The sequence below is a fragment of the Suricata suricatta genome, chromosome 2, assembly GCF_006229205.1.
Source record: "Suricata suricatta isolate VVHF042 chromosome 2, meerkat_22Aug2017_6uvM2_HiC, whole genome shotgun sequence".
Classification (NCBI taxonomy): Eukaryota; Metazoa; Chordata; class Mammalia; order Carnivora; family Herpestidae; genus Suricata; species Suricata suricatta.
The window spans coordinates 82,596,754-82,606,519 of NC_043701.1; the positions used below are offsets into that span (position 1 = coordinate 82,596,754).

Genomic DNA, 9,766 nt, shown 5'->3' on the forward strand with positions numbered 1-9,766 from the left:
GAATTCAAAGTGGTTATTGATGGATTTCTTCTGCTTTTTGACTCGCGCACAGGGTGGGAGGACCCTGATTTAGATTCCAGCATTACTTTCTACCTGAAACAATTTGGGGTTAAACTTAAAATTATCTAAATGTTTTTGTGGTTAGGCAAAAAAAAAAAAAAACCCTAAATATATATTTTATGGCAGGACTATAAACAGGCCACATATGTATACAGACACATAAAGTACAGCACCCAACATATACACGTGTACAGTTTTGCATCCATGCAACCCCTAATTTGTTTTCTTTTTTGCTGTATTGGATTTCTGCAGTGTTTGTCTTCCTTTAATTGCCTGCATAAAAGGTCACTAGCCGACTACAAGGAGGGCGAAAGGAGTATTTTTTAGAAACATTTTGCTTTCATGGTCGAAATAATTTTATTTATCCAGAATATACAGTTTAATTCCTCTATCTACACTTATTTACATGGTTAAAATAACATTGAAAAAGTCTTTTGAAAAGTTGAGGTCAATAGATTTCAAGGCACCATTGATAGTGTCCACAGTTGCGCAAAAAAGTTCGTCAGTAAAAAAGGTGGGGGCCGGGGATCCTTTGAAATGCAATAACTTACATGCAAAAAAAAGCTTTACACACGAATCTTTTTTGTTTCCATTTTCCAAACTTCCCCAAATGAATTCCTTTCTTTATTACTTTCTAAAACAGCAAAACACAGCAGTCCCCAAAAAGAGAGCAAGAGCAAGCAGCCTGTCTAATAGAGTGTCCCGGAGGCCAGCGCCAGCGGGTGCTGTAAGGAGCCAGGAGGCGGCAGGTGGGAATTGAGTGAGCTGGCCGCGCTCGGGTACCAGGAAGCCGAGTTCTCCAGGTAGCTGGACGCGGGGGACTGGTTGGAGGTCGGAGGGTGGGCATGAGGGTGGTGGCTGAGCGAGCGGGACGAGCCCTGGGGCTCCCACACCGCCGGAGACTGCGGCGAGTTACACGCCATGGGGTCGCTGGAGCTGGGGCTGTGCTCCGGGGGCATCTCCCCGTTTTTCATTATCTTCTTGATCTTGGATCTTTTGTTCTGAAACCAGATTTTCACCTGGGTGGGGGAACAAAGGCACACGTTACCGGGTCACTCAGAGGCCGCCCGCGCCTTCCCCAGAGCGGCAACTGGAGGCATCTTGGGCCTCCAGGTGGCCCGGACCTGGCGTCTCCCTGAAGCTCGCGGCCTAAAGTCAGGGAGCTGAGCTGGAGGCCAAGGCCCGATCGGGGGCCCGAGAGGACACCCTGCCCGGCTAGGCGCTCACCCGCCTCCACAAGGGCACGACTCGGAGGCTGTAGTTTCTAGTTTTTGTTGGGGCGGGGGGCGGGGGCGCGAAGGGCCCCGCGGCGCGCGCCCACGTGCGGGCCTGCGCGGGGCGCGCGAAACGCGGAGCCACGAGGGTCTCCGAGACAATGGCCCGAGAGCCGCGCGGGGGCCTGGGGACTGGCTGTGCGCGCGCGAGCGTGGAGGGAAAGGAGCGGTGTCCCTGTCTCCCGCCAAGCCGCCTCCACTCCCTCCCCAGCTTCCAAAGGTCAGAACGCGCCTGCGGCCCTGGGCGGCGATTCGAACATTCTTTTTTTATTTTTTTATAGGCCCAGCAGGGTTGCAGTGGGGGGGAAGGGAATGGAACCAGCAGGGGTGACTTCGCCCGCACCACAGCGCCCCCCGCCCCCACTTTGAGACCATCTGGCTGCGACGGCCAAAAGCTCCGCAGGAGCGGGGCGTGACCCTTCAGCCATCCAGCCGGAGGCGACCTCCGCGGCCCGGGACCGCCGCGAGGCCGCCGGGCCGGCTCCTCTCCGGAGGCTCTGCACTGCGACGAGAACCTACTTCTCGAGGCCGTGAGAGCGCCCTAGAAATGACCCTCCCCCTGTTTCCAATCTAGCAAATTGGCCCCTCGCCCCCGGAGGCCCGAAGCGGGGGAGTGAGCGACCTCTCCATCCCGTCCCCACCGTCTCGCACGGCGGCGACGCCTAGCCGGACTCGCGGCGGTAAGGGCTCGGGCGCCGCGCCTTTCTGTCTGTGAGGTGGTCGCGCGTGCTATCCAATCGGGCCCAGGCCGTCGGGACGGACCCGCGCGGCCAGCCCTGCTGCTGGGCGCCGCGGCGGGGCTCCGGCCGGGCCGCCGCCGGGTTTACCTGCGTTTGCGTCAGTCCCAGCGAGGCGGCCAGCTCGGCGCGTTCGGGCAGGGCGAGGTACTGCGTCTTCTGAAACCTTCTCTGCAGCGCGGCCAGCTGAAAGCTGGAATAAATAGTCCTGGGTTTACGAACTTTCTTTGGTTTGCCATTCACCATCCTCACCTCGGGCTCGGCGACTTCTTTCTCTAAATAATCAAAACAGACTCGGTTAGAGTTTGTCCGCAGACAGTGTTTCGTTTGCAGATCCCTCAAGTACAGTCCTTAGGGGGGTTTGTTTATTTGTTTGATTTTCTTTACCACGCAGTCTTCCATCCCCCCCGCACCCCCCCCCATATCACCTCCTTTGCTTAACAAGACCCAGAGAACGATGCCCCTCACCGAAATTGTGGACAAGCCAGGTAGTTGGATGAATTCTCCACTCTATTCATTCGGGTTCTTGTGGGTTTGTGCAGGGCTCTGGGTACACCCAGCTCCCTTCTTGGCGTCTGGGATTTAGTCCTTGCAGCAGTTCCTGCGGCACCCTGACCTGTTTTTAGCCCACCCTGTGCTCACCTTCGTTTCTGGGGCGAGCTTGGCCAGCCCCTCCTGGGGCTTCAAGAGAAGGCCCTAGGCCTTGACATCCTCCCCCACTACTTCTGTCGGCGTCTGTTCGGGCGCCCGCAGAGACCAGACGCTCGGGCAGGGAAGACGCTAACCGAGGTCTCCAAAGTTCAAAGACCCACAAGCAAACTATGCTCCTTCAATTCAGCAGCAAAAGGTCCAGGCCGCTGCAGACAGAGGGCCGATTATGCAGCCCCCATAATCTGCCTGCAGATCTGCGAGGGCACAGATGTGTCTGGTTTCTTTTACAAATAGACTTAATAAGTTCTTGGCCAAAAGAAAAAAACATCTTTCACTTATGCACGAAATACAGCGACAGTGGAAGAAAGGAAGACATACTACCCCCTGGGCTTTCTTTTAAAATTTAGTAAGAGTCACACATTGAAAAAGATTTGTTGCTGGGGCGTTTTCGTAGGAAAGGGGCGGCAGGTCAGGACGAATTTCTTAAAGTCAGGAATATAGATGGGGGGGTTGTGTGGAGAAAGACTTTCTGAACTCCTGTTTTACAAACACTCTGGGGCCAGAAGACCCCCTTCCGAAAAGTACCACCTTATCAAAAGTACCATCTCTGGAAGGGGTGGAGAACCTCTTCAGTGTGTGTGTGTGTGTGTGTGTGTGTGTGTGTGTGTGTGGCAAGCTCCTGGGAGAGGAAAGGGTGGAGAATGAGAGCTGTGGTCTCGATTCTGCCAAAGACAGAGACTCTAATATTAGCAGGATTATTAATGTGCTAGTGGGAAGAGATCAAACCTAACCAGCAAAACCTCTCCAAGGAGCCCTCATGCCTCTCTTACCGCCCAAGCTCACTAACCCTCTTAAACTCTCCAACTAAGTTTCAAGGGGGGCGAAAAGAGAGTAGGTGGGGAAGAGGAAGAGAAATTTTAGGCACCTCTCAGCAATCCTCCTCCACCCTTAAATGGCTTTTTGTTTTTGGAAATGCCCCGGACAAACCGCAAGGCTCTCGGCGCGGTCTTCCTCTGGGGCTGCAGCGCCCCGGTCCTCACCCCCAGCCGCGCGCCCGGGGCACGGACACCACGCTGGCTCGTGGCCGCTCTCAGACTAATCCCGACAGAGCTTTTGAGGCAGCCTCGTACTCCCACTCGCGCCAACCGAGCACGCTCACCCAAAATTCCAACGACTAACCTCTCCTGTATTACGCAAACGCCACTCAGGCTCCTGGATTCTTTCTTCTCTCCACCCCTACCCACTTTGCAGCCCAGTTGGCTTCCAGACCAGGCAAGTTGGGAATCCAGAGACTTGAGGGCCCCCCACCCCCCGGTGCCAGAGTGGACGAGTCTACTAAGGAGGATTCTTCTAAGAATCCCTAAAATGCTGGCCCGAGAGAACCTCTCTGGGTTGCAGAGTCCAGGCCCCCCTCCCTTCCTCCGGGCGCGCCCCCACGGTAGTGGCGGTCGCGGCCCCCAATCTCCAACCCCGCTTCGCCCCCGCGGAGCGCCGGCCGCCCCTGGATCTGCGCCCACCCCGCGCCCCCTCACCTGGCTGGCTGGTGGCGCTCGGGACGCGGTTGTAGGCGCCGCCGTACTGGTGGTAGGGGCTGGCGTAGCTGTAGTCGGCGTAGGCTTTGGCGGGGTAGCTGCCGGCGGCGCCGTTCACGCCGTGGTACTGGTACTGGTAGGGGTTGAGCGCTTTGCCGTAGGAAGCCGAGGTAGGAGAGCAGTAGCCATGTGGGGCTCCCCCCGTGGGACTGTAGTAGTCGGAATCGGTGGCCGACGACTCGGGCAAAGTTGGCGATTCCTGAGACGGATGGTGCATGGCTGCGGACGTCTGGAACGGAGCCTGGAAGTCGCCGGATCGGATGCCGGGGACCCTTCTGTCAAACACTCCTGTCATCGCTCACAGGCGGCGGCTGTCCTTGCTGCTGTGGCGGTGGCTGCTGCCCGAGTTGGCTGTGGGGCTGCGCTGGTCTAAGCAGACATGGCTGTGGGAGCGAGGGAGGAGGAGGAAGAGGAGGAGGAGGAGAGAAGGAGGCGGCGGCGGCGGCGGCGAGGAGGAGGCTGGGAGTCGTGGAGGCTCTGTCTCCGGCAGGCTGACTGATGGCTGAGGCGCAGCACTGCCTTGGTTAAATCCTTAATTGCGCGCTTACGCACAGCGGGGTGGATCGGGTTCCATTGGCCAGGGCCTCGGGAGCAGCAGCAACACCCTAACCCGTCCAACTAGTTTTAGCACAACAAAGCATTGCTTAAAAAAGAGGGAGAAAAAAATGGAGGGGGGAGGAGGAGTTTGTGTGTGTGTGTGCGCGCGCGCGCGTGTGTGATGTTGTTGCTTGTTGGGGGAGGGGGTCTCAGACAATCTGTTTTCCGAGAATACCAAAGACAACCCAGAAGCCCCACCACCCAGCTCAGTAATGTCTGGAGATAATGCGTTCCAATCGGCAGCCTCGGACAGTGCACATGTTTTGGGGATGAGGTCGGCGACGGCCTTTCCTTTTTTCTCTACCTCCCCACCCCAGTGGATTGCAACTGGGGCTTGTGTGGAACTGATGGCTGATACTAAAATGCAAAATCAAAGCAGGGCATGAGGGGAGGGAGCAGGGATGTGGGACTGGAGGTGAGAAGGAACTGAGAACAATATTCTTGGTGGGGCGTTGCTGGCCAAGTTGTAACTTACCAGTCTTGTGATTTGGGGAATGGCACGAAATTGCAGCAAGCACTTCTTTTGCACCAGATGAGTACTTCTCGGGCAAGGGCTGGATAAGGATGCTCAAGAATGCACGCTGTCCATTGAGCTATTAATGGCAGAGAGAGTTCCCACAACCGTAAATCTCTACAATCACTTAAAAACATCATTGTCATAAGCACAAATAATTTAATGATGCCCCAATTGCTGGTCCCCAAGAAGAGCAGGCAGCCACACATCTTGTTCACTATTCTTGTCTATGCAGATGCCATTGGAATAGAGAGTCTATAACGGTGTTCAGTGACCAAATACTCCTGCAGAAGTGAATGGTTCACTTATGATCTATTATTACCCCAGGACCAAATGGGGAAACCCTAAGAAGACTAGGGAGTAGACAGGGACAAAAGCTGTAGGCAGCAGAGTTGCATAAAGCCCACGAATCTCCCCCTCCTGGCTCCTTGGATATGGCATTAAAGGGCTTGCCTTTCCAATTCCCAAGTCTTGCTTTCCATATTCTCCTTCCCTTAATTCCTGCTGCAAACATGTCTTAGCTCATATGCAAAGGGAAGAAAGGCTCCATAATCAAACACTTGGTACTGGAGTTCCAGCCTTTGCTTTTCATGACCGTCACTCTCGCTGTAGGGGTGGTGCAGCTGGGAGCTTAGAAATTTAGCATAAGTCAAATTACCCCACCACGTATGTACTCCCCGAAAACAGGCAACTGCAGGAACTGGATACTGATTCCATTCCTTCAAGCATCTACCCCCAGGGAATCTGAGACCCAGAACCTAAGACCCGGAACCCAGAATCTGGACTGGACTGTTCAGGCCTCTCATTCCCTCACCCGCCCACTCTCAACCCCAAAAGTGTCCATGTTAGTTGTGTCTCCTGCTAGTTGAGCCTTACCTTGGCCATGGAGCTACTCTAACCCAAGATTGGCTAGCAGGGAGAGCTGGGGTTCTGGAACTCAGAGCAGGAGCCCAGCTCAGCTGCGGAACTGCAAATCTGAGTAACCACACATGCACCAACTCCTTGCTTCTGCAATCTGGGCATGGTAAAACTGCAGCTATTGCCGCACTGCCCTTTGGGGACGATTTCATAGCAGGAGTGCACAGGGAAGGGGAGGTGTATGTCACAGGGTCCCGTAGCGTCTCCTCTCTCCCTCCACCCCATTCCTATCCTGGCCCAAGCCTCCTGCTTTAGGCCTGCACAGCCCTGAACTTCTCTGAGATAGTCCACCAGGTGAACAGAGCCTTGGCCGTCCACCCCATCGCCTCACCCTGTCGATTTTGGCATCACTATTCACCTGGGTTTAAATTGTGAAGAACCTATGGGACATCAGGAAAGCAGTGCCAACCCATAGTGCTTCCAGTTTTGGTCTCTGCGCTGGAAGTGTTCATGGCGCCCATTGAGTCACCTTACACACATCCTTCATTTAATTACACGAATCGCTTCCCCAGAGCAGTGCCAAGGATATGTCAAAGCACCTTCTGGCCAAGGCAAGTGGAGCAGGGAGCTGGGCTGCTTTAGTTCATCCCCACACCCTCCACTTTTTATTTGTTACAGATTTAAAAGTTACTGGGCAAAGGGAAATAGGTCAATACGACTATACTCAAAATGGTTATGTCCTCAGACCTTGCTGAGAAGGCAAATTTCAACTAATATGAGATTGGAAACTACAGAATTTGGGCATAATTTAGAAGTTAGGGATCTGCTCAAGAACACAATGTCACAATGTTAAGTTAGTTTAGACCTTACTAAATTTTGCTTTTCCCTCGTCAAAAAAGACATTCTAGTACTTTATTTAAGACCAAAAGGAATGGGAGGTGAGGGAAGGATTTAACATCTTAGTTTCAACTGCTAAAGCGCTGGCCCACATGTCAGACTAAGAGCCACTGGGGCAGAGGCCGCTGCTGTGTGAGACCTACAGATCTGGGTGTGTCTCTGGAGGTCGAGAGCCTGAACTTTCTTGATTTTGTTCTGCTTCTTTTCTAGCTGGACCCCGCTTCCCCCTACCCTTTCCTCATAGGCAGCGGGAGGGGCAGGGAGCTCTAAGCTAAAAGGAGTCTGATCACAATATAGTTCCAATTCATTGGACATTTTGTAGTCATTGTGGATCCGAGCCTGCCCCCTCCCCCCTTCAGATCCACACCCAGGGCACAAAAACTCTGGGAATGTCCGCTCTCAGGGTAGCAACTTTTGCAGGTACTGTGGGTGGTTCTCAAGGTCTGGAACTTTGTTTTAAGGCCAGCGAGCCGGATGCTGTTGCCTCATTCAAAACCCACTGACAGACCCGGTCGTGGAGGATCAGCTCCACACAGCAAAATTATCCAGAAGTGCTCTCCCCACTGAGACATGTAGGAAGAATGTGAGTAATTCCATCTCCTAGTAGCCGAAATTTGCACGGGGTGAGAGGTGGCGGCCGTGCGGGGGTGGGGGGTGGGGGGGGAGGGATGGACCCTAAGAGAAGTGCAAGTCTTTACCATGAGCGCCACCCAGTGTCTGTTAGGGATGGCGCGCACAAATGCCAGACGTTTCCCGAACTGTGTGTGAGTCGCTGGCTGGACTACGCTGGCTGGTCTTTGGGGTTCAAGTACACCACTACGTGGTTTTCCTTCTTTCTGCAGATCTTTCTCTCCACTCCATGCCCTTTGGCTCTTTTTCTTTACTACCTATGCATTCATATTTTCCTCCCCTCCTTCCACCGGGTCAGCTTTTTCTGGGATTCAGTACAAAATCTGGCGATTTGGGGAAAGTAACACGCTCCGTTCAATCTGCTCAACCAGGGTGGTGGGAAATGGTTGAGGGTGATGGAGAATGGTCGAGGGTGGTCTTATCTCCTTGACAGTTCTGAAGAAGCAGGCCCTTCTCCTACTGGAAGAGGTGCTCCAGAACCTGCTGGTAATTCACTACTTCTCCGAGCTGAAATGGTAGTGCCACTGAGTTTGCAGGCAGAGTGCTTTGGAAAGGGGTGGGAAAGATCGTTTTAATAACTGCATTAAACACATTTTTATCCCTCTGGTCCATCTGGAAGAATCTTTACTCATAGGCTTGTGAAAAGCCGAACATCCTTTCATTGGGGCTTGAAGCTCAGTCAAATCAATGCGTCTGAAAATACTTAATTTATGTACTTAAGATCTTTTTAACATGTTTCGTTTATTTAAAACATTGTGCACATCAATCAGTTGTGCCGTTCAGGCAGATAAAGGATCCCATAATACGATACTAGCATTATGTACGCAAACTCGATACAAACAGTGCTTTTGGACTTGAAGATTTTTATCAGTGGACTCCCTGCCTTTTAAACATCCCATTCATGGGCTGAGGTTTTTTTCACTTTTTATTTGTGATGCTTTAGCTGTTACTTTTCTTTATCTGTCCAGTGAGAGATGCTCTCAGAGCAGTTCACTGTTATTATGACTTTATTGATCATGAACGATGAGAGTACTTTTCATCCCAGAAATAGCAAGTACAAACAAAACTGGCTATGTCATACATTTTTGTGGAGATAGATCTGAATAATTCTATTTACAATAGAGTTTCCTTTTTCTGTGAACTACAGCTCTTAAGACCATGGGATAACTTAAGGTAACAGTCTTGAAATACTCAGTTTGATGCTTGTTTAGAAGAGATATATTTCTATGAACTGAGATGAGGTGAAAAGACAGGAATGATTGTTTCAAAAGTGGTGAAAGCTTTCAAAAATATCACAAGTTGGTCATTGGTTTTGGCAACTCAGCTGAATGGTTTTTGTGTCTTTCAACAGAGAGCAAGACACACTGGTGTAGAACTGACATTCAGAGGTGGTTCATCCTCTGAGTTAGCAAAACTGTTTAATTCTCCCACCTAACTTTATTTTTTTTATAATAGTTTATTGTCAAATTGTTTTTTATATAACACCCAGGGCTTCTCCCCCAAGTGCCCCCCACCATGACCATCACCCCCTTCCCCCTTCCCCTTCAACCCTCAGTTCATTTTCAGTATTCAATAGTCTCTCAGGTTTTGCGTCCCTCTCTCTCCCCAACTCTCTTTCCCTCTTCCTCTCCCCCTGGTCCTCCATTAGGTTTCTCCTGTTCTCCTGTTAGACCTATGAGTGCAAACATATGGTATCTGTCCTTCTCCACCTGACTTATTTCGCTTAGCATGACACCCTCGAGGTCCATCCACCTTGCTACAAATGGCCATATGTCATTCTTTCTCATTGCCATGTAATACTCCATTGTATATATATACCACATCTCCTTGATCCACTCATCAGGTGATGGACATTTTGGCTCTTTCCATGATTTGGCTATTGTTGACAGTGCTGCTATGAACATTGGGGTACATGTGCCCCTATACATCAGCACTTCTGTATCTCTTGGGTAAATC

The 9,766-nt window shown here is 51.9% G+C and overlaps 1 protein-coding gene across 1 annotated transcript; it reads right to left on the reverse strand.

Annotated features, from left to right (window-relative positions):
• Nucleotides 1–411: 411 nt before the first annotated feature.
• Nucleotides 412–4,755, reverse strand: DLX5 (distal-less homeobox 5). The gene is made up of 3 exons (XM_029957223.1): nucleotides 4,255–4,755; nucleotides 2,162–2,346; nucleotides 412–1,079 (listed from the first exon to the last, which is right to left on the reverse strand). Exons 1-3 carry the CDS (start codon nucleotides 4,607–4,609, stop codon nucleotides 750–752), a joined length of 870 nt encoding a protein of 289 aa, XP_029813083.1. The 5' UTR covers nucleotides 4,610–4,755; the 3' UTR covers nucleotides 412–749.
• Between the last annotated feature and the right edge of the window lie 5,011 nt (nucleotides 4,756–9,766).